The 24,114-nt window shown below is 42.9% G+C and overlaps 1 protein-coding gene across 1 annotated transcript in view; it reads left to right on the top strand.

Annotated features, from left to right (window-relative positions):
- waplb (WAPL cohesin release factor b) overlaps positions 1–24,114 on the top strand; it is a 43,372-nt gene that overhangs the window by 379 nt on the left and 18,879 nt on the right. Inside the window, exons 2-7 of the mRNA XM_028567839.1 lie at positions 1,655–2,163; positions 11,385–12,141; positions 15,503–15,912; positions 18,310–18,434; positions 23,527–23,622; positions 23,738–23,908. Of these exons, the coding sequence (XP_028423640.1) occupies positions 1,677–2,163; positions 11,385–12,141; positions 15,503–15,912; positions 18,310–18,434; positions 23,527–23,622; positions 23,738–23,908 (2,046 nt within the window). The 5' untranslated portion in view covers positions 1,655–1,676. The remainder of the gene's footprint in view (positions 1–1,654; positions 2,164–11,384; positions 12,142–15,502; positions 15,913–18,309; positions 18,435–23,526; positions 23,623–23,737; positions 23,909–24,114) is intronic.

Genomic DNA, 24,114 nt, shown 5'->3' with positions numbered 1-24,114 from the left:
TGTTCTTGTACCGGTAGAAAACGGTCTGTGTTGGAAGTTTTCGCCGTTGGTTCGACACGATGTCAGCTTGTAGTTATTGTTAGCTGTTAGCTTCGAGCTAGCAGTTTGCTGTCTCCTCTGTTGAGCTTTTCTTTGCTAATGCTAACTCGAGCTTTTAGTATCCCATGGTAAATGTGTTGTGTTTCTACGTAACGCATATCTCACGGATGTACCACCTGACGCATCTCCCTTCCACTAGTGTGTTTTGTGTGTTTCCATTAATTTCTTCTGCTAGCATCCCACCAGTGCTGATAGCAGCTAAATTAGCGCCATTAGCTCGCTGGCAAGCTAACGTTAGCCTTGTTTTGTCCAACAGCTGGCTGAGAAGCACTCGAGCTGTCTGCTTGTAATTCCCACACCTGAGCTAACGTTAAGCGTCTTGTATATTAACCTAAATATAAAATAAATTATATTTATACAATGATACACATTTTTACCGATTGTATTGTTTGCTTGCGAACCAAAACATGAACGGTAAGAGCCCGATCTCTTGACTAAATACTTCATCTGATTCTCATCTGTCAGCGAACATGACTGACACTGGCTTTGCAAACTTGAGTAAACGATATATACAGTGCTAGTAGGGCTGGACGATATATAATAATATTTTTGACCAAATACCTCTATATCGATACCGCAACGATATTGTAGTGTTGAGTATTGGTGCTTTCACAAAAGATTTACACAATTAATTTTTTGATAAATAATCATCAGTAATGTGGGTATAATGACTAAGTAAAGGCAAAATCATAGAACAGTTACAACAGTCTGGTAAGTTCAGGAAATTGCATCACTTTACTGTAATGCAGCCTTTAAAACCAGGAAAAGACAACACTTATGCCATATTACATATCCAAAATCTAAGATGATATCTAGTCACATATCACAATATCGATATATTACCCAGCTCTAAGTGCTAGGCATAAGTGAATACACCCATGTTAAAGTTTACTAAAAAGAGGAATAAAAACCATCTTTGGGAAATTGATCTTAATGCCTTAATTAAAAAAAAAAAAAAAGCGGAATAATCCAACCTTTTAAGGACACCATTTTTCTTTGTGAATGAATAATGTATCGTAAATAAATAAATGTTCTTCCTTAAAATACAGGGGGCATAAGTTATACACACCCCTATGTTAAATTCCCATAGAGGCAGGCAGATGTTTATTATAAAGGCCAGTTATTTCATGGATCCAGGATACTATGCATCCTGATAAAGTTTCCTTTGCCTTTGGAATTAAAATAGCCCCCCCACATCATCACATACCCTTCACCATACCCCCCACATCATCACATACCCTTCACCATACCCCCACATCATCACATACCCTTCACCATACCCCCACATCATCACATACCCTTCACCATACCTAGAGATTGGCATGGTTTTATTTCAGTTAGCCTAACAGCTGGTTTGATTTGCATTGAGAGATAATTTTATGGAAACTACCCCATGCCAATCTCTTTTCTCAGTTTCCAAAAGATTATTTTTTTTTTTTGTTAACTTGAGCATGGGTGTATTCACGTATGCTTAGCACTGTACATACATATGTGTGTTCTTGAGTAAACATTACATCCATCAATGACTTTTTTTTTTTCTGTTCTCTTGTCGTAGAGAATATGACCCAGATGCAACAATGACATCCAGATTTGGTAAAACCTACAGCCGCAAGGTAGGAGAGGGCACGTCCAAGTTTGACGAGGTTCTGTCCACCAAGAGAGGCACCCTTAGTACCAAATGGGGCGACACCACCTACAAGGCCAAGGTGGGCTCCAAGCGCGCCGGCGCCCCCAAGAATGACTCTGTCCTGGAGGTTTACAAGAGACCCCGTCCGAGCGCAGACGGCATGGAGGACCCGTTTGGATTCGACAGCGACGATGAATCCAAGCCGGTGTCTTCCCGCAGCGCCAGCAAGTCGTCCCCCGCCAAGCCGACCCCCGCGGAGCCCCCGCAGTCGGAGAGGCCCGGGATTTCTCTGGACGCGGGGAGCAGGTCCAGCCTCCAGGGTGGATCCCACACTTTGACGTCCGGGACAGGGGCGTCGTGGCTGCCCAACGACAGGAGCCAGCCCAGGGTGATGGAGGACACCGCTCGGTTCTTCAACAGCAGCACTGCCAGCATAGGTAATGCGCAGAATTTGAAACCTTTCAGCTCAGTACATCTACTTATTCATTTAGTTATCATATAGTTTAATGTAGGACTGGGCGATATGGAGAAAAATCAGATATCATGATATTCTTGACCAAATACCTCGATATCGATATTGCTGCGATATTCTAGGGTTGATAATTGGTGCTTTAACAAAATATCTTCACATTTAGATTTTAGATAAATAATCATCAGTAATGTGGACATAATGTCTAAATGGGGGAAAAGGCAAACAGCCAGAACAGTCTGGTAAGTTCAGAAAAGTACATCACTTTACTGTAATGTAGCCTTTAAAACCAGGAAGAGACACCACTTATGTCATATCACGATATCCAAAATCTAAGACGATATCTAGTCATATCACGATATTGATATAATACCGACATATTGCCCAGCCCTAGTTTAATGTATTTAAATGTCAATATAATGATAGATGTCCATGCGGGGTAACTAGACTCGTAAGTAGTGTCTTGGAAATACTAATTTAATCTTATCAACAGTAAAAAAAAACAAAAAAACAACTCAGATATTAGCTTATATACGTTTTATATAAAAAGAACAGTGAATGGCTAAGACAAGTCATGAGTGCTGTTGGTTGTAGAATCAGTACAGCAAGTTATCGATTGATGTTCAAAGCACATAACAACCCCAGATAATAACTTTATTGATTCAGGACATCGGAGATATTTTTTTTTTTTACAGTATGGTCACTGAATGGCCTGGAATTTGATGTGTTAAATCTTCCTTTTTTTTTTTTAGAATGTCTTTTGATATAATTGCAATGATAAAAGGTCTCCTTGAATCTATTGACTAACCTCTGAATAGCTCCTGTCAGTTGGTTTTAATCTGGCCTAATTGAAGCACATATGGCTCTGATGAGCGCATCATAAGCCCTGGTTTTCAAACGGGCGCATGTTAACCACACAAATTACTTTTGGCACAAAACAAAAATCTTACCTGCTAAAAAAAAGAAAAAGAAAAAATCCGATGGCTCACAGATCGTAATTTGATTCTGGGATTTCAGATGACAAACTCGGTGACCTCCTTTAAAACCCCCTTTTTAACGCCAAAGGTCATATAACTTAGAGTACAGTTTTCACTGAGCGTTACCGGAGCAGTAACACCGGTGTTGTTAGTACTCTAGATCGGTCTTGGACTTAGGACCGCTCTCAAGACCACTTTTTGAAGATCTCCTCTTGGAATCGGAAAGGATTTGAACTCGGTCTCGTCTAGGGCTGCACAATTAATCGCAATTTTATCCAAATCGCAATATGGACTAGTGCAATATCCAAATCGCAAGGGGTGCGCAATATTTGTTAAAGGCAAAATATGTGTCAAACCGTTCTGAATGTAGTGTGGTGCTGCAGAGACGTCCCAAGATATTTGTGGGGTGACCTCCAGCTCACCTGGTAGAGCGTGCGCCCCATGTAGGCTGAGGTCTTTGCAGCCGCCTGGGTTAGAATCCGACCTGTGGCCCTTTTTACTGCATCGTTCTCTCTATCTATCTATCTATCTATCTATCTATCTATCTATCTATCTATCTATCTATCTATCCTTTCCTGTCTATTCACTATTGAATAAAGGGAAAAGCCCCCCAAAAATTACAAAAAAACAAAACCGGTACAGATCCTCGCTAAAATCACACTATAATCATTTATATTTTAATATTTTTCAATGAAAATGACAGTAATGAGACAAATGATCAGTCATTCAGCTTCTGACTGGCTAGTAGTCCTTACCTAGCTACTGCAGCATGTGTGACCCCCAACAAAGATGGAACAGAAGTGAGAAGTCTCACTCTGTAGCTAAAACAGAGAGCTCAACACACAGGGTGAAAAGAGGAGCTGCAGCAATGTGCAGTACAACAACAATATGGTGTTTTTTTTTTGCCTCAAAACCTACCTCTAAATACAATTTATGAACCTGAAAATGAGCATAATATGAGCACTTTTAACCAAGCAACATGGGAGAAATCCGTGTTGTTGTTTCTCCGCTCAACGCCGGTCGCTGTCGGCGTCCTCGCCGCTTTCAGCTCGACTTGCCCTCCGCTCTCCGTGACTGCTGCTGGCCACCTGCCAGAGACGCGAGCCACTTGAACCGATTCCGAACAACAAGCTGTGTCTCAGTGAGCACTTGTGCTCAGAGTGACGTTTCCACAGTGTTAGGACACTGAGCCGTGTCGAAGGGAAGCCAGCGTGTCGCCCAAAGTTCAGCTGAAACGCTGCCGTGGGGATGTTGACTCTGTAAATATGACACAATCCTTGACCAAATAACTCTTTTGATAAAGTATGCCAATATGTAGCGTTCACTTCGGCTGCCTTCAGACTGATACGGTCATATCCAAGAAGGTTGTGATACCCTGTTCAAATTTGAACAAAAAATGAAATCAAAACCCCATGCCACTTAACTGTAAATTTACATTATGATGTTATCCATTATAATTATAAAGAATTTTATTTTTAAAAGTCTGCGACGTGACAGCAGCTTATATAAAGCCGGGGGCTTCTAGCCGCCTTGCTCAGACTTTTAATCAATCCACAAAATATACAAATATAACTGAAAGAAATACTTTGATGGAGTTTATTTCACAGACTTAATTTTTAAATCATTCTACGTTAAATGCGTGCGACCTGTGGTCATGCAGTGTGCAACCCGTGAACGCAAAGTAGAGGTTTGTTTTGGTACCTCCTATATTTGTGATTCGGAATCTAAAATTGGACATTAAAGGAACACGCCGACTTATTGGGACTTTGTCTTATTCCCCGTATCTCCCAGAGTTAGAGAAGTCCCTACATACCCTTCTCATCTCCGTGCGTGTCCTAACTCTGTCTGACGCACCCACCGCTAGCCTAGCTTAGCACAGATCCTGGAGGTAACCGGCTCCATCTAGCCTAGCTTAGCACAGATCCTGGAGATAACCGGCTCCATCTAGCCTAGCTTAGCACAGATCCTGGAGGTAACCGGCTCCATCTAGCCTAGCTTAGCACAGATCCTGGAGGTAACCGGCTCCATCTAGCCTAGCTTAGCACAGATCCTGGAGGTAACCGGCTCCATCTAGCCTAGCTTAGCACAGATCCTGGAGGTAACCGGCTCCATCTAGCCTAGCTTAGCACAGATCCTGGAGAAAACCCTGTCAGCTGCAGCCCAGAAACACTGCGTGTGATCCGGTCCGAGTCCAATTAGAACATGTTGATGCTGTGACACCCAAAGCAGTCATCTCAGCAGGTTTCTGGGGGTGTCACGCTTACAGACTTGTGTCTATCTGCTCATTCCAACCGAAGGGTGAAGTAATTCACTTTAGAATTGAAAGGGTTGCATTTCCTGAATTATTTGAGTGTGAAATGGTTGGACTGGATTTTCTGAAAGCTCAAAAATCACCATTTTAGAATGGGTTTTGTCACTTGTGTAATCGTCTGTCGTTAATACGAGCACTGAGCGCAGCTCATTTTTCCCAGCAGAAAGGCCTTGATGTTACCAGCCCTGTTCTGTCCTCTCAACAATCTGAGGAAGAACTGAAAGTCTATTTAATCTCCCGCACATTTTTGCAGCAGTGTCAACATAGCACAGACCCAGGCTTTTTTTTTTTTTTTTTCTCTGTTTCTCAAAATAAGAGCTTATCTGAACTCGTGTAATCAGGATGTAATGTTTACATGTGCAAATGCAAACGGTGAGCTCCAAAAAGCCCTTTCACCTAGAGCTGTATAGTAGTTTGGGGCTATACAGAGGAGTCAGTCGGGCAGTGTTAAAGTCAAAGGAGACTTTTTTTTTTATTTTTTTTGTGTGTCTTCTGATCACGTTTTGTACGGGTCAGTTCTGTCCCATGTTTGGGAGAATATTTAGGATTAGACTGATTCAGTCCATCCTCTGTTGGATCATCAGTCCCCAACTAAACCGTCACTCGCACCGCCTCCGTTACAGCTTGGGTGTCCTTGAGCGAGACTTGTAAACCTCCTCCTCCTCCTCTTGTCGCCATCTTCTCTGGATAAGAGAGTCGGCTAAATGCCTGAAATGCATGATGTGGTGATTTATCAGGCTTTGGTAGGGGTGGGAATCTTCACCGGCGATTTGATCCGGTTAGATATCACGATGCATCACCTCCTCAGTATTATTATATATTGCTACTAGGGCTGTGTTTGATTTGAAGAAATTCTTAGTCGACTAACACTCATTCAATTGTTTAATCGATTTAATCGACAGATCTGTAAATCTGAGTTTCTCCGCAAAGAGTCCTGCCAAATGATGCATGTATTGAATGAGATAACGCCTCCTTTGCGTATTTAAACGCAACATTTCAGAAAACGTTTAATACAAGAAATAACTGCCTTAATGAAAGTAATCAAAGTAGGTTTCACGGTGATATCTATTCGGTAAAATGTCAACCCTTAATTCTTGATTACCAGAGATGTGCTCGTACGCTTCTTGGAAATAAGTCCTTCAGCATGAAAAAAAGCATCAAACATGACTAATGGACTAAAGAGATCTAAGTCGATTAAGAGGGAGCAGCCCTAATTGCTACACGTAGTTTTCATCAACATATTCAACAAGTCAGATGGATTGGATTCCCCTTTTTATTGTATCTGCTCTTAAAAAAAAAAAAGACAATTCCTGAATGTAGCGGAGGCTGAACACTGCAGACGACAGACAAAAAAAAAGAAGCAACGACTGGAAAATCAACAAGGCAATAACCGATTATGGTCTGTCACTGCATCGATGCGGAATTTTTTTTCTCTATTTTTTTTGTAAAAAGCTCAAGTGGATGCCAAATTGGAGACACGATAATGAAACTCTGAGTAGAGAAAGACAGAAGTTGAGTGCTTTGGGATGGTCCAGATGCCAGACATTTACCTAGAATGGTCAAAGCATTTAGCTAAGGTCAGACCCCACCCCCCCTTTTCTCTTAAAGACCACCACTGTTGCTGATGCTCTGGAGCAGTGGACACAAAGGGAGAAAAGTACATGTTTTATCCTTTTTTATTGTTAGTGTTCATTTCCTGTTCGTCAAATAAGGTCTGAAGACAGTGAAGTAGTGAAAATGGCCTACTTTCTAGTTTTGCTACGCTTCGACAACACAGCCTTTTAAAAAAAAAAAAAAAAAAAACACAGCTTTTTTACAGAGCCAATACAGATATTCTTTAGCAATTTCCTGTGTTTTGGCAGAGTAGTGACTCCAGTGTTGTCACCTGTTTGTTATCTGCGAACGGTGAAATGGTCACAGGCTACTAATAACCAAAGTGTGTGGTTTGGTCCTGACAAGTGGGTCCAGGCAGTTTCGATTTTCTTGAAGACATACACTAACATGTGTGTGTGTGTGTGTGTGTGTGTGTGTGTGTGTGTGTGTGTGTGTGTGTGTGTGTGCGTGCGTGCGTCCTGTTTTCAGTGGGTCGAGGTGCTTTTCGAAATGGTGCAATCTTTTATGCACATCATCACTCTGCTGAGCAGCATGCAAAGCTAACCAACGGCAAACTGTGGGCACAGTTTTTCTGTTGGTTGCAACCCGCCACTTTTCTGCATGACATGTAAAGGGTGGAAAAACTGCGTAGGTTTGATAACTGTGGACAGATGTTGGCTGTCTCAGAGAACCTATTGTGCATGAATGAGTTTCCCCTGTATTTACCAGCATTTGTGATAATTCTCCATATTAAAGCTGGGGCAGGCAGTTTATACAGTGGGGGAAATAAGTATTTGACCCCTTGCTGATTTTGCAGGTTTGCCCACTTACAAAGAATGCAAAAATCTACAATTTTAATCATATGTACATTCTAACAGTGAAAGACAGAATCCCAAAGAAAATTCCAGAAAATCACATCATATGAATTTATTAAAATTGATAACCATCTGATGAGGAAAAACAAGTATTTGACCCCCTGGACAAACAGCAAGTATTCTGGCTCCTACAAGCCAGTTAGTCTTTCTTTAAGACACAGCCCCAATCCGAACCAATTATCTACATCAAATATACCTGCCTCACCTCGTTACCTGTATAAAAGACACCTGTGAACACCCAAACAACCAGCATCCAACATCACTACCATGGGCAAGACCAAAGAGCTTTCTACGGACATCAGGGACAAGATTGTTGATCTGCACAAGGCTGGGATGGGCTACAAGAGAATCGGAAAGCAACTTGAGAGAAAAGATCAACTGTCGGTGCAGTTATCAGGAAATGGAAGAAGCACCACACCACCGCCAATCTCCCTCGGTCTGGGCCTCCACACAAGATCTTGCCTCGTGGGGTGTCCCTGATCATGCGAACGGTGAGGAATCATCCCAAAACCACAAGGGGGGAACTGATGAATCAACTGAAGGCAGCTGGGACCACAGTTACAAAAAAACGGTTGGTAACACACTACGCCGTCATGGATTGAAATCCTGCAGCGCACGCAAGGTCCCCCTGCTCAAGAAGAAACATGTACAGGCCCGCATGAAGTTCGCCATTCACCACCTGGACGACTCAGAAGAGGCCTGGAAGAAGGTGATGTGGTCAGATGAGACCAAAATAGAACTTTTGGCCTCAACTCAACTCGTCGTGTTTGGAGGGCAAAGAACACAGAGTACAACCCAAAGAACACCATCCCCACCGTCAAGCATGGTGGTGGCAACATCGTGCTTTGGGGGTGCTTTTCAGCCAAGGGGACGGGACAACTCCATTGTATTGAGGGGAGGATGGGCGGGGCCATGTATCGTGGAATTCTGGACCGACATCTCCTTCCCTCAGTGAGAGAGCTGAAGATGGGTCGAGGATGGGTGTTTCAGCACGACAACGACCCTAAGCACACCGCCAAAGCAACAAAAGAGTGGCTGAAGAAGAAGCACATCAAGGTTCTGGAGTGGCCTAGCCAGTCTCCAGACCTGAATCCGATTGAAAATCTTTGGAGGGAGCTTAAAATTGAGTTGCCAGGCGACAACCTCGGAACCTGAATGATTTGGAGGCTGTCTGCAGGGAGGTGGGCCAACATCCCTGCCGAAATGTGCACAAACCTTGTCACCAACTATAAAAACCGTTTGACATCTGTGCTGGCCAATAATGGCTTTTCTACAAAATATTAACATGGTGTTTGTCCAGGGGGTCAAATACTTGTTTTTCCTCATCAGATGGTTATCAATTTTAATAAATTCATATGATGTGATTTTCTGGAATTTTCTTTGGGATTCTGTCTTTCACTGTTAGAATGTACATATGATTAAAATTGTAGATTTTTGCATTCTTTGTAAGTGGGCAAACCTGCAAAATCAGCAAGGGGTCAAATACTTATTTCCCCCACTGTATATGGTGTCGTTTGGCAAAAATTCTGTAATCTTTCAGCATGTCGTAAGTCAAGTGGTCTGAGAGAAAACTAGACTTCGGCATCTCCTCCATGGCTCGGTGTTCAGGCTTTTAGTAAAGGTATCCCGTGACGCAGGACTTTGACCAATCACGAGGGGAGGGGAGAGGGAGAGCTGCAGGAAGAGGTCTACTTCCAATTCTGGCGTTTTTTATTTTTTTAAATTCTACTTCCTGCAGCTTTAACCTAATGCCTTTTTACCCCGTTAATTACTAAATTGTCCATCCTTTTGTTGAGATCAATTACTAATCGTAGTAAGTCATGTGCAGAGAATATAATGTCACAGCACCATTGATTGTTGACATTAGTAGAGGACCTGATCAGTCAGGCGACCCAACGTTCTCGGTTTCCGTTTCTCAAATATGAGGATTTGCTGCTTTTCTCTTCCATTGTTAATGAATAGCTTTTGGTTTTGGACTGTTGGTTGTCACCTTGGGCCCTTTACATTTGGGATGGATGTTTTTCAGTATTTTCTGACAATAATATCCAGGTGAATCAATTATGAAAACGCTAAATAGTTGTCCCAGTGGATATTAAGATACCTGTAAATATTATTAATAATAATACAGTGTTTCCTTTAGGATTTACTTATTTTTTTTAGCAGTGGGGGCAGGTCTGTCCTAACAATTATTTGTTTCCAGATGTTTGCTATAGAGCTGGGCAATATATCAATATTATATCTATATCGTGATATGAGACTAGGTATCGTGTTCGATTTTGGATATCGTTATATCATGATATGACATAAGTGTTATGTTTTCCTGGTTTTAAAGGCTGCATTACAGTAAAGTGATGTACTTTTCTGAACTTACCAGACTGTTGTAACTGTTCCATTAGTTGCATTTACCCACTTAGTCATTATATCCACATTACTGATGATTATTTATCAAAAATCTCATTGTGTAAATATTTTGTGAAAGCACCAATAGTCAACACTACAATATCGTTGCGGTATCGATATCGAGGTATTTGGTCAAAAATATTGAGATATTTGATTTTCTCCATATCGCCCAACCCTAGTTTGATATCAGGACGATGAGCTGACAGAACTGACCAGTTGAACGTTGTCCAATCGGAACGGACCCACCGCGGTGATGTTTTTGGCGGAGCTGTTCGTTTAATAGTCGACAGTATTTGGAGTTAAACTGGATGGGCCCAATAACCTCTGAATAGTTCTACTTGTTTTTATTTTTATCTATATTTTTTATTACGGTGTGAGTGGCAGCCAACTGGGGGGGGGGGGTGCATTATGTCGACAGGATCATTTAAAAGGCAACTACATTGTGCTGCTGCCCTATTTCTGATACCGTGGCGGCAGAAATTTTGCCATGTCGGCCCCGCAAGTACAAAATCAACATAATGGAAACCCTGTAGGGCTGGGTGATATGGAGAAAATCAAATATCACGATATTTTTGACCAAATGCCTTTTATCAATACCGTAACGATACTGTAGTGTTGACTATTGGTGCTTTCACAAAATATTTACACAGAGTTTTGATAAATAATCATCAGTAATGTGGATATAATGACTAAGTGGGTAAAGGCAAATAATAGAACAGCTACAACAGTCTGGTAAGTTCAGAGAAGTACATCACTTTACTGTAATGCAGCCTTTAAAACCAGGAAAAGACAACACTTATTCCGTGTTACGATATCCAAAATCTAAGACGATATCTCGTCTCATATCACGATATCGATATAATATCAATATATTGCCCAGCTCTAAAATCCTGTATTAATTAAAAGAACTGAGTTCTTAATAAGTTTAAACTTGACTTTTTAAATTAACTTCAAAGCATAAAAATATTTGACAGTGACACCACTATGATGTCTGACAGGACTGATTCTGAGTCTGCTTTCCTTTTTTCCGTAGGAAAGTCCCAGCAGAGTTCCTCGTTGGCAGAGAACCAGCACAGCTACTCGTGGTACCAAAATGCTTCCGAGAGCGATAAGAAGCCCCTGGCGCAGACCACCACCCTGAAGACCGGGTCCAATTTGGAGTCCACCTTCGACTCCTGGGAAGCCATCATGGGTCTCCGTCCGCCCTCACCCAGCCAGGAACCTCGCAACCCCGCGCCCACGCTCTCCTGGGCTTCAGCCGGCATCGGCGTGGGCAGCTCAGACCTCGGGCAGACCCGGCGCGAGAAGCGCCCCTCTCCCCCGAGGCTCCAGAGCCCCAGCGAGAGCGAGGACCTCGGCGGCGACTCGGACTTCCTGGTGGAGACGTCGGACTTCTCCCAGACAACCTCGTCCTCGTCGCTCGTAAGAAACTCGAACTGTCGGACGTACAGGAGGCCTAACAAACAGGGCTCTGGCAAAGCCTCGGACTCCAGCGGCTCTCCCGGCGCCACTTTTGGCACCGATCTTCCCAAATCCACGACTGAAGGCGGTAGTAAGACGACGGGGGGCGGAGGAGGAGGCCGGGGCCGGGGCAGGACGAGGGACTACACGGTGCTGCACCCCTCCTCCGTGTCAATGTGCAACGTCACCATCCAGCCCCGAGGCGTGGAGGAGTTCAGCGCCGACGCAGCGCCCTCTGGCGGCGGTGGCGGCAGCGCTGTGTCCGCCAGCGCGGCGGAGACGGGAGAGGCGGGTTGGCAGCGGAAGAAGACGGAACAGCAAAACACCAGGTAGGACCACGCCAGGTGGCAGGGCTGGGCCTTTCCTCAAACGTACAGTACAGGCCAAAAGTTTGGACACACCTTCTCATTCAATGTGTTTCCTTTTTATTTTCATGACTATTTACATTGCCGATTCTCACTGAAGGCATCAAAACTATGAATGAACACATATGGAATTATGTACTTAACAAAAAAGTGTGAAATAACTGAAAACATGTCTTATATTTTAGATTCCTCAAAGTAGCCACCCTTTGCTTTTTTTGATAACTCTGCAAACCCTTGGTGTTCTCTCAATGAGCTTCATGAGGTAGTCACCTGAAATGGTTTTACCTTCACAGGTGTGCTTTGTCAGGGTTAATTAGTGGAATTTGTTCCCTTATTAATAAAAAAGCAAAGGGTGGCTACTTTGAAGAATCTAAAATATAAGACATGTTTTCAGTTATTTCACACTTTTTTGTTAAGTACATAATTCCATATGTGTTCATTCATAGTTTTGATGCCTTCAGTGAGAATCTACAATGTAAATAGTCATGAAAATAAAATTAAACACATTGAATGAGAAGGTGTGTCCAAACTTTTGGCCTGTACTGTATATGTAGTTTAGATAACTTAGCCAGCAAGTTTAGTTAAAGGTGCTCTAAGCGATGTTGGGTGATGTGTCTTCTTGTTGACGTTCGAAATATTGTCAAACGAAACAGAGGCTAGCTCGCCCCTCCCTCCTCCTATATGTTGTATTCACCAAGGTTAGCGCTAATTATATTACTATTATTATATTACATTGCATAGTTTGTCCACCAGAGGGCGCTCTAAAATGTCCCTGTTGGCTACACTCTTTGATTTATTTATTTTTTGTTGTTATTTTCTTTTTGTTCAAAGGACTTTAAGTTTCATATCTTAAGTTACGCATTTCTGGATTTTCTTTTAAATATATCGGCCGATATATCGGAATATCGGATTTTTAAATCCTCAAATGTTTGTATCGGTATCGGCCTTAAAGAGTCCTTTATCGGTCGGGCTCTAACTTCTATCCTTGTGTTGGTGGTAGTAGTAGAAAAACCAAACTGGATTGACCCACCCGTCCAGCAAAAACCAAACCACCTGAATGTCGGACTGGAAGCCCTTCTGCCGGCGGAGTTCTCGCCCCCTTTTGAAGGCTTTTCCGATTGTAAATTCGGGACTCTGCGCGTTCCTTCTCCTCTTCCCTCTTCTCTGCTATTTCTTCATCGGAACGTCGTCTCTTTGGTCGTGTGTCAGCCGTATCAAAATTCAAGAGAATATAATTGTAATATTACTCGTTGTCTAGGACAGCTCTCCTCTAGCTACCTTCCCTCTCCATGCTTCTCTCTCCTCCGCTCCCCACACCCCCCTTCATGTGCGCACACGATGTAAAGATATATCGGGTAATTATACAGAGATAATGCAATAAAAAAGACAAGGCAAACAAAAGTACAATCCTTTGAGTCAGACCAAAAATCCAATCAACAGAATTATCCCAACGTGAGATTTAAGATGGTGGTGGTGGGGGGGGGGGGTTGATGCAGCATAGTATCGTATTTTCCGTGGCAATACTGCATTCATACACAGACGCCAAGTATTGATCTTTTATTACATAAATTGCACATGAGAATTGAACCTTTTGGTACTAGAATGATGAGATCGATTGCTTTTTCAGTCCACTAGATGGAAACTTGAAGTGAGATGAACAAACTAGAGGCATTTTTTATATAATGTATAGTCCTAAATTAATATCTGCGTAGGAAATTGTCTAGTCTTAATCTGCATTGATATTTGTACTCTATGTGAACACACAGGCCACAAGAAGAAATTAGGTTTTTTGTTGTTGTTGTTGACTCACTTTTAATCACGACATGCTAACTGTCAACAAAGGATTCCATTCACTATGCTAAGCTAATAGCGGCGGCGCTGCCAGACTAAAGGCGCTGACACACAGAGCCGATAATCGTCCGTTGGACAGTCTGGCGAGGTCGGTGACTCGAGTCTGTTCGGTGTGTCCCGTGACGTCGTCAGTCTGGGAGGCTGTCGGCGTTCATTTTGGCCGACCTGACATGTTCAGTCGGAGACGGGACATTCGGAACTCACCCAGAAATGGGGAGCGGAATGAGGTGACTAGAGTCTCTAAAAATCTGACGACAATCTTTTAAACTGACCTTTGTTGATCTGAAATGAAGACAGATTCAGGAACTGCCACTGCATCGCGGCCTATTTCTCTCTTCAAATGTTTCGGGGAACTATTTTAGTCCAATATGAGATCGTATTCTGAACGAGCCACCATGACAGTCTGGCTTTGAATTTCCGGAGAAAACTAACCCATGTTACGTGTTCGTCCAATCAGCTGCCGGTTTTCATTTTTTGGCCAACAATCCAGATTAGCGCCGCCTGCTGTTATGGAGGCGTATTACGTCTCGTCTCTTCGGTGTGTTCTGAGGCACTTTTTGGACCGACTTGGGGAGACGTCTGGTCGGTGTGTAACCGCCATAAGGCAATGCATGCACTGAGACAAAAATACGTTTGCCCACCTATATAAATCTAGGGGAGACGGTGAATAACCTTATTTAAAAAAAACGGTGGCATGTTCCTTTAAGGGGAATCAGGGGGAGGGCGACATAAAGTTTATTGTAAAACTATTGTAGATTGGAACATACTGTATTTCATTCCTGTCTTGGCAAAGGAGTCCCAATGATGGGACCTGGCTATTTCAAGAAGGATACATTTAAAGTTTGGTTTCTGAATGGTTTCACTGAGAAACTTGATGAAAAGAGAACAATCAGTAAAGCAAATAGGTTGAACAGGTTTCGTATAAAGGTATGCGTCTGATCACAGACACATGGAAAGTTCATCCTTCTGTGAGCGTTTCATTTTTACGCATTTGACATCGTTTTCATCTTTCAGCGGGAGGTTCCAGGTAAGAGCAGCGTTTGATTTTTGGCCTCACTTCAGCGTTCAAACCTCCACGCCTATTCACTCCACTGTGATCTGTCTGGCTGCTACGCTTAATCCCAGGACAAGAAGTACACTCCTTTTTATTTGGGTGAAATCAAGTGAGACCGTCCTTGTACTGTCACAGGATGGCTTCTGAATTTTTTTTTTTTTTAAATGCCACAAGAAAGACGTTTTTAATTAAGTTTGCTTTCATTACCTGGGTCGGAATTAACAGATTAGTTTCCTCAAAACATTTTAATTAAAATTTGGCGGTTTGCTGTTGAACAAACATTTTACTAAAGCCCGAAGTTGGAAACTAACAAATGGATTTGACATTTTTATTCATACAAATAAACAAGCTTTGACTTTGTCTTTCTGACTGCGCGATGTGACCAATGTTTTTCTCCATGTGTCCCTGTCCTCTCCTCAGGCTCAAACCAACCCACACGAAGTCAAAGAAGGCCAGTAAGATGGACCTGTTTGGCTTCGAAGACGCAGATGCTCATCAGGAGGAGAACAGCGGCGACAACACGGACGGCCGGTCCAGTTACAAGATCCAGTACTTTGGCTTCGACGACATGAGCGACAGCGACGGCGCAGACGACGATGGCGATGATATCGGCGCCAAAGAGAGGAGGAGGGCCAAGAAAGCCGCGGCCGCCCAGAGAGCCCCGGTGGTTACTGTGGACGAAACGCCGACCGATGAACCTCCGGATCCGTTCGAGACTCTGGAGAGGCTGGAGAGGATGGAGCGGCTGGAGAGGCTGGAGAGGCTGGACAGACCGCCAGCCAAGGAGAGCAAGAAGAACGCGGAGAAGCAGGAAAGCAGGATACGAGCAGGTTAAAGAAAACCCACTACACTACGCACTGCACTGCACTCTTCAATGAGAAGTCTTTGTGCGTTACTGCATAATGCAACTTGATGAACAGGGAGTTGTGTTTGTGTAACAGGGCTGCTAGTTTATCTAAGCTACATTAAGGGCTGCACAACTAATCGCAATTTTATCGAAATCGCAATATGGACTAGCGCAATATTTGTTAAAAAACAAATATGTGTCAAACCATTAGGGCTGTTCCCTCTTAGTCGATTAGTCGACTAATCAGTGGTTTTGGTCTTAGTCAACTTAGATTTCTTTAGTCCATTAGTCAAGTTTTATGCTTTTTTTCATGCTGAATGACTTATTTCCAAGAAACGTACGAGCACATCGCTGGTAAACACAAGAATTAAAGTGGTGCTTTTTGCATGACTCTTTGCGGAGAAACTCAGATTTACAGATCTGTCGATTAAATCAACTAATCCATTTGTCGATACGATTTGAATGAGTGTTAGTGGACTAAGGACTTCAGTCGAGCACAGCCCTACAAACCATTCTGAATTAAGTATTGTGGTGCAGCAGAGAAGTCCCAGGCTACAAATCCTATCCTACAGAAAACATCTTTTTGCCAAAATCGCACTATAATCATGAACATTTTAACATTTTTCAATGAAAATGAGAATAAGGATACAAAAATCATCATTCCCTCCAAAATGGTGAATCACATTGCAATCGCAAAAATTTGTCAAAATAATCGCAATTAGTTTTAGTGACGCGGATCATGTGCGGGCGGCTTTAAGGTCATTTTCTTGGTGTTCTGTTAATATGTAAACACAAACACAGAGCGCCCACACCATCACTTATATACGGTACTTTGTTTTCACCCTCATAGCGGCATACACTGTGACCCTGTCCTACACACACACACACACACACACACTGCCCTAATAACCCTAACAAACAATATCTCCTGCGTGAAGCTTCAGATTTGGATGTTTACACTATGTTGTCTCTGCATGGCCACAGAAGATGAACTGAACAGTCTGACAAACGGCACGACTTGACACCGACAGACTCACGGTTACTTTTTCTTACAACGAAGTAGGCCTATGCGATATGGAGAAAATCAAATATCACGATATTTTTGACCAAATATCTCGATACCGCAACGATATTGTAGAGTTGACTATTGAGACAATGAGATTTTGATAAATAATCATCAGTAATGTGGATATAATGACTAAGTGGGTAAAGGCAAATAATAGAACAGCTAGAACAGTCTGGTAAGTTCAGAAAATGACATCACTTTACTGTAATGCAGCCTTTAAAACCAGGAAAAGACAACACTTATGCCATTATTACAATATCCCAAATCTAAGACAATATCTAGTCTCATATCACGATATCGATATAATATCGATATATTGCCCAGCTCTACAACGAAGCATCTGCAGTCAGGGTCTAATCAACAGCTAATGTATAGTTTGTTTTTACATCAACAGGTGTGATGTATAGTATGTTCTGTTAAAACAGAATATTGGGGCATGACATAACAAAAGGAAGATCATCTAAAAAGAGTAATTGTGATCAGTTCAGAAGGGAAAGGCTCGCAGTTAGTGCCCATGTAAACAGTCCTAATTCTGTCACTGATAAATGGGACCAATAAGCCCAGCGTTGTAAAGATTTCCACTCATCCTGACATACTGTATAGTTTTAGTGATGATGACTAGAGATGCACCGATAGAACTGTATTGGCCGGTTTTCATGTGCTCGGCCATGACCCGATTTCATGCCGGTCAACGCTACAATTAACTGACTACATAAGTTATAGGAGTTACAGTTCTCAAAGATTCACTCACACACGGATGCGACAGCACAGTCCTTTTTTTTTCCCTTTCTCTCAACTTTTTGTGTGTCACGGGTACCCGTGCTATTCTCGCACATGTAGAGAACCTGGTGAATTAACCTGCAACATGTCAGCCGTTTGGAGATTCTTCAGCGTGTGAGCAGAAGATAACAAGTTTGCAAAATGCAACACCTGCAAGGAAAAAGTAGGGCGTGGAGGGACGACACCAAAAACCCCAAATCACATTTTTTTATTATTGGATATTGGATGTGAAAAGAGGGAAATGGTTCTAACATTGCTCTTTAGATGTGTGTGAATGTCCCACACCAGGAGTCATTTATATAGTTCTATTTCATAGTGATCCATTATCTGTTAAAAATATTTTCTATGTTCTGTGCAAAATCTTCTATTAAAGAAAATGTAGAAAATAAATACTTGCGTGTGCTGTAAAGTGGTTAGAAAAAATGAAATCGGAATCGGCTAAAATCGGTGCCGGCCTAAGTCAGTGAAATCGGAATCGGCCTAGGAAGTTGTAATCGGTGCATCACTAATGACTGGTGTATGTTTTGTCTGCAGATGTCCTGGACATCTCCGAGGATGGCCTCCGAGTGGTCGCCAGGGCTCCCAGGAGACCGCCTCAGGGCAAACCGGCAGAGAATAACCCCGACAACCTCCGGAGGATCTTCAGCGCACAGAAGAAGGTCAGACGCAGCACCGTCACACGAAGCCACGGGTTATTGCTTAGTGTTGGCTGACATCTCATGTTACACCCTCTCAGGCTTTGAGATGTCACTCGTTGAATATGGCTTTGTTCAGCCCTGGCGTTAGCATGCGTCTTGGCTGATCTGATCCCAAGTGGACAGCTCTAAGTACAGGCGTGAAGACACCCAACGAGGCACATTAATGCTGGGTCTAAACGTGACCCAGGTTTATGGTGTTTTCGGCTGTCTTGGCTTCTCAACTGTGTCTACAGCGAGATCAGGCACACGGGGAGAGAGAGAGAGACCGACAGGCAGACAGACAGAGAGTGACACACACACACATCGTGTGCGGTGTGTTTTCGCTGTAAGAGCTCACATTTGTTTGAGTTTAGTTTATTTATTGGCTGGAAATGAACTAAATGGAGCTGCTGTGTCTACCAGAGTCTCCACCTCTGACTGCTGACATCCTTGTGGAAGGAAGCATTTTGGCAGAGCTCTATTCTATTATTTTTGTGACACTGCATTTACCATCATCCTTTGCAAAAGAGCGTGAGGGGGGGAGGTGGAGGAGGTTTAACTCTGGCAGTGGATTGGTTGGAAATGTGTGCGTGTGTAGGAGTTTGGCCCAGGTTTATTCCTGGCTGTCCGAGGGGATGGATTGAGTCGTCTTTGCACGTCTCTGAGCGGCTTGTCTCTTATTTCTCAGCGTGCTAATGGCCTGTCACTGGGCTCTCACACTGGGCTGACTGGATATCAGACTCTATTGATTTCATAAGAGCCCGCTGCCTTTTTATAGAAGAAATCAATGCCATCAGCAGGAGTGCAAGTCTTAAGTAACTCATATGTACTCGTCAGCGTTTCCTGCTTGAGGTTATTTTTGCTCTTGCATGAATCTCGCTGCAATTTAAAGCCTTAAATCAGGTGCACAACTTGGATTGAACTGATAATTTGATTGTAGTCTCGGGGCACTTTTCTGAGTTTGTCTACACGAGCTCTCTCAGTTGCTTGGTAAATGTGTTCTTTTTTTTTTTAGTTTGCAGCATTTTAATTTAGTTGGGAAAAGTGATGAACGATTGTGGCCGTTATTAGCAAGACTAATTTCTGAACTTAAATTGTTTTTTGTAGATGGGGATCGGGATTAGCTGGAACGTAGTAATTTAGACACATGAGCCACTACGTCTGGTGTTTAATATTACATATTGCATGTGTCTTTAGTTTTTTTTTTATTCCCCCAAATTGTGCGTACTCCATCAGGGGAAAAGTCAGTTACTTCCAGCCAGTCTGGAAAACACACTTATAGCTGTTTTTTTAAAATGTCTAACCTTCTACTCAACTAAGCTGTCCACCAGAAAGAAAGCAAACATTTTTAACAGTCTAAATAAGTCTTAAGCAGCGCCCCTGTAAGTTTCGTGCTCTCTGCCTGCGTCGTCAGAAGTCTCCTTGGAGGCAGAGACAACTTTGTTGAGAAGTTCTCTCTCAGCACCTGCAGGCAACTTTTGAAGTGGCAAATGTGAAGTGAATTTCCTCCGCTGTGAGAGTATTAGGAGCGTAATAATGTTCATAATGTACTCTGTCTTGTTCTCTAGTTTCATACCCTGGCTCCCAATAACGGTCCACCCTCTCCCTCTCTCTGTTGAATAATGTGCTCTCCTCTCCGTCTCCAGAACTTCCTCTTGACCACTTCGTCTTTGCGTTTTTACCTCCCCGAATAATCTTCTGTACCTTGCCCCCTCCCTTTGTGCTCTAATGTACTTTCTTTCAGTACATTCTGGCTCCCTCACTTCATCTGCAGTTAGCCACAATTGAGAGTGAAAGAGAGAATTAAAGAAGCAATAGCCCTTGGAAGTGAGTGGCCTACGGAGGAGTTGTCAAAACTCTGCCTCAAATGCAGCAAGCTGTGTGTGCCTGCGGGGGTGCTGTTCGGTTATTCCCCGATGGGGGATATTAGATTTTACCATAATGACAGCGTGTAGATGTGTTCATCCATATTAAGTTTATTTAGTGCAAGGACCATTACCCTGTCTAGAGCTCCAGTGGTGATATTTTTCACTGTTATACCATGTTTGTAGAACTACTTGCTGATATACCTGAGTTTTGACACCAAAGCAGAACCATACCTTAAAGTGCTCATATTATGCTTTTTGTCTTTTTCCCTTTCCTGTATTGGGTTCTATATTTTTTTTTGTGCATGTTATAGGTTTACAAAGTGAAAAAGCCCAAAGTCCCCCCCTCCCCTAAGGGACTTACCATCTCCAACAGAAAACACTGTTCACCAACTGCTCCAAACAGCTCTATTGTAGTCCAGCCTTTACTTCAGAGACAAGACACGTTATAATGCTCACCTAGCTGCTAGCATAGCACGCCCTCATATTCTGCTTCTGACTGGCTAGTAGTCCTTACCTAGGTACTGTCAGGGCACGCCCTCATACTCTGCTTCTGACTGGCTAGTAGTCCTTACCTAGGTACTGTCAGGGCACGCCCTCATACTCTGCTTCTGACTGGCTAGTAGTCCTTACCTAGGTACTGTCAGGGCACGCCCTCATACTCTGCTTCTGACTGGCTAGTAGTCCTTACCTAGCTGCTAGCGTGACACGCCCTCATACTCTGCTCCTGACTGGCTAGTAGTCCTTACCTAGGTACTGTCAGGGCACGCCCTCATACTCTGCTTCTGACTGGCTAGTAGTCCTTACCTAGGTACTGTCAGGGCACGCCCTCATACTCTGCTTCTGACTGGCTAGTAGTCCTTACCTAGGTACTGAGCATGTGCAACTCCCAACAAAGATGGAACAGAAGTGAGATGTCTCACTCTGTAGCTAAAACAGAGAGCTCAACACACAGGGTGAAAAGAGGAGCTGCAGCAATGCACAGTACAACAAAATATATGGTGGTTTTTGAAAATTAAACCATGTTAACCTATTCAGGTACCTCAGAGACTAAATGCATTGGTTATCAATTCATTAATAAAATATTTTTAAGTTGCAATCAAGTTTTTCAAGACTGCCAACCAACCTCTGGCCAATGAGAAGGCAGTTTGCTGTCAATGCTCACCCCCGCCAGGCCAAACCATGTCTTTTATTTCGCGCTGCAGCAGGAACGCGGCAACGCTCGCCCACCTTCGTCTTTCCCTCTCATCTCTCCCATGCTGCTTAGCGGCAGGTGGGCGGGCCGGGTGGGGTAGGTGTCCGTCTGTGTCATTCAGATTGCTGCAGGAGGCTTTTAATGCGCTGTGTTGATGTTCCAGCACGGCAAAGCTCATCCCTAAACTCCTCTTTTGTCTCTGCTTATTAACCATGTGGTGCAGAATTCCCCCCCCCTCCCCCCACACCTCCCTCAGTACTCTTGAGCCAATTCTCTCTTTTCTTTCTCTCTGTCCTGCCCTTCCCTCCTTTTGTTTTTCATTATGAATGCCCCGGCAACCGCCAACCACAGGTTTGGCAAAAATGCATAAAGAGAACCGGAGACGAGCCAAGGATGAGGGTGGATGTGTGTCCTGCTGTTTGATCAGTGCTGGCTGACTCTCTCCACTTTAATATTCATCCAGCCATCCTGTTTTCTTTCACCTCGCACTGCTTTGTCTCTCTCCTTCACTCTCACAGTATCTATCTCCTCTTCTTCCTCTCCGCCTCTGTTTTTTTTATTTTTTTTATCTACAACCCATATTTTGACATTTATTTATTATTCATGCCACCAACTTTGCAGTTTTAAACCTCTCTGTATGGAGATGGTACATTCTTTTAACACGAGGAATGCAATCCTATGAACAAAAGTAACTGAGTCACAGGTTCAACTTCTGACGTGTGTTATCGGGAACAAACTTGCATGACAGTGAGATGACCGTTGCATATACACAAGTGTCTGCACAAGGGTGACCTGACTTTTATAAAATCATTTTTATACTCTATACAAAAAATGTTGTTGTAAAAAAACGCGTGACATCGCTTAGAGCACATTTAATGAGACCGATAACTCATATTTGGAACCGGAATGCATTTACCGTGAACATGATCATCTTTAAGTCAAATTAAGATTTTGGAACGATACAAACTCCAACACAGAACTGTTTTTAACAAATGAGAAACTTTCAATATAATCCCCAGTAACGGAGTCCGATAGTGTTGGGGGTGGGGGGGCATTAAGTCAGACTCAGTGGTGAGTGAAACCGAAGCAGTGGGACCGTCACAGAGCTGTAGCCAAGCCAAAGTAGAACACTTTTTAATTATTAACTTTATCAGTTGATAAAATGCCGATGGTTAATCTGCGAACTTCCAAAAAACTAAGGGGTGGGAGTCTCTTGGCACCTTTCGATTCCGAGGCCAAAGATTAAATTCTAAACCCATTATCGATGCATCTCGATGAAACCATTTTTTTATGTAAATTTCCATGTCCAAAATATACATCTAAATCTGAGTTTGCTACTCAGAGTTTGTGAATTGCTTTCTAGACAAAGCAGCTAGCCAAAGCTTAGATTTTGACATGTATTTGTCACACACAAGTTTTAATGAAATGTTTTCTCTACTGAGGTTTTTATTTTGTAGTCATTCAATGCTTAAGCCTTAAACCTGCTTATGAAAGTCCCCTTCTGTCCCAGTAATCTTCCATGTCAGAGGCTCAGTCATGTTTAAAGGTGGAGATTTGGCTTCTTAGAGCAGGAAACATGAGGTGGTCAGATGTAATGGGATAAAGTAGATGAACAGCCTATATGTGTTTTTACCTAATTATTTTATGTAAGTAAAAAAGAAAATTCTTTAAAGGAAAAAGTACTTTTTATGTTTTGTTACTTACCACTACATTGGTATAAATTCGTATTAAATAATGTGGATATATACAAAATGTAATATTTTTTTCATTTTTGTGTCTGTTTGTTTTGTGCTATGCCATCCTATTTCGATTATTTTTTCCCACCCCTACAAAAAAACGTCCAGATGCTCGGTCTATCCCTAGTTGTTGCCCTCCTGTACAACATACACTGGTGTTAAATTGCGTTACACCAAATGCACAACCCCCCTTTGTCGTCTCATTAGCGGACACGTAAAAATCCACAGGTGTTCTCCTCACATGTTCATATGTATACCTGGCTTGTGTTTGTGTTCAGTCTCCCACCAAAGCCGTGTACAACGCCAGGCACTGGACGTTGGAGCGTGAAGAGGAGCCCCCTTCGACTTTCATCTCCCGATCACAGACAGCTCCGGTAAGTTCTCAGTGCTCGGAGTCACGGGCAGCTTTGCTCAGTAACAAAAAAAAAGTATATTTCCTTTTTTATTTATTTTTTAAACCCACTTCACATCAACCCTTTATCTTACCAGGCGCCAGTCTCAGCGAGAGGATCCAGTAAGGAGCCCACTGATGCTCATAAGGACGATGGCGTGTTCAAGGCTCCTCCCCCTCCTCCCAAAGTCACCAAGTGTGTCACCCTCCCCACAGATCTGTACCAGGACGCCGTCACCGCACTCAAATGCCGCAAAGAGCACAAAGAGGTACGCGGAAATGTTTCGCTGTAACTAAAGCTGTAGGACTCCCCTTTATACTTAACATGCCCTTTCAAAGTGTCAGTTTGTTTAATCCGCTGCCATGAAGCAAACAGTTAAAGAGGTATTTGGCACTTTATCATGTCATTTGTGAGAGACTTTACTGGTAGACCTTGGTGGAGGACAAGGTAATTCAGATTTAGCCTTGGGAGCAG

Source organism: Perca flavescens, chromosome 21, assembly GCF_004354835.1.
Source record: "Perca flavescens isolate YP-PL-M2 chromosome 21, PFLA_1.0, whole genome shotgun sequence".
Taxonomy (NCBI): Eukaryota; Metazoa; Chordata; class Actinopteri; order Perciformes; family Percidae; genus Perca; species Perca flavescens.
This window is presented reverse-complemented; position numbering and strand designations above follow the sequence as displayed.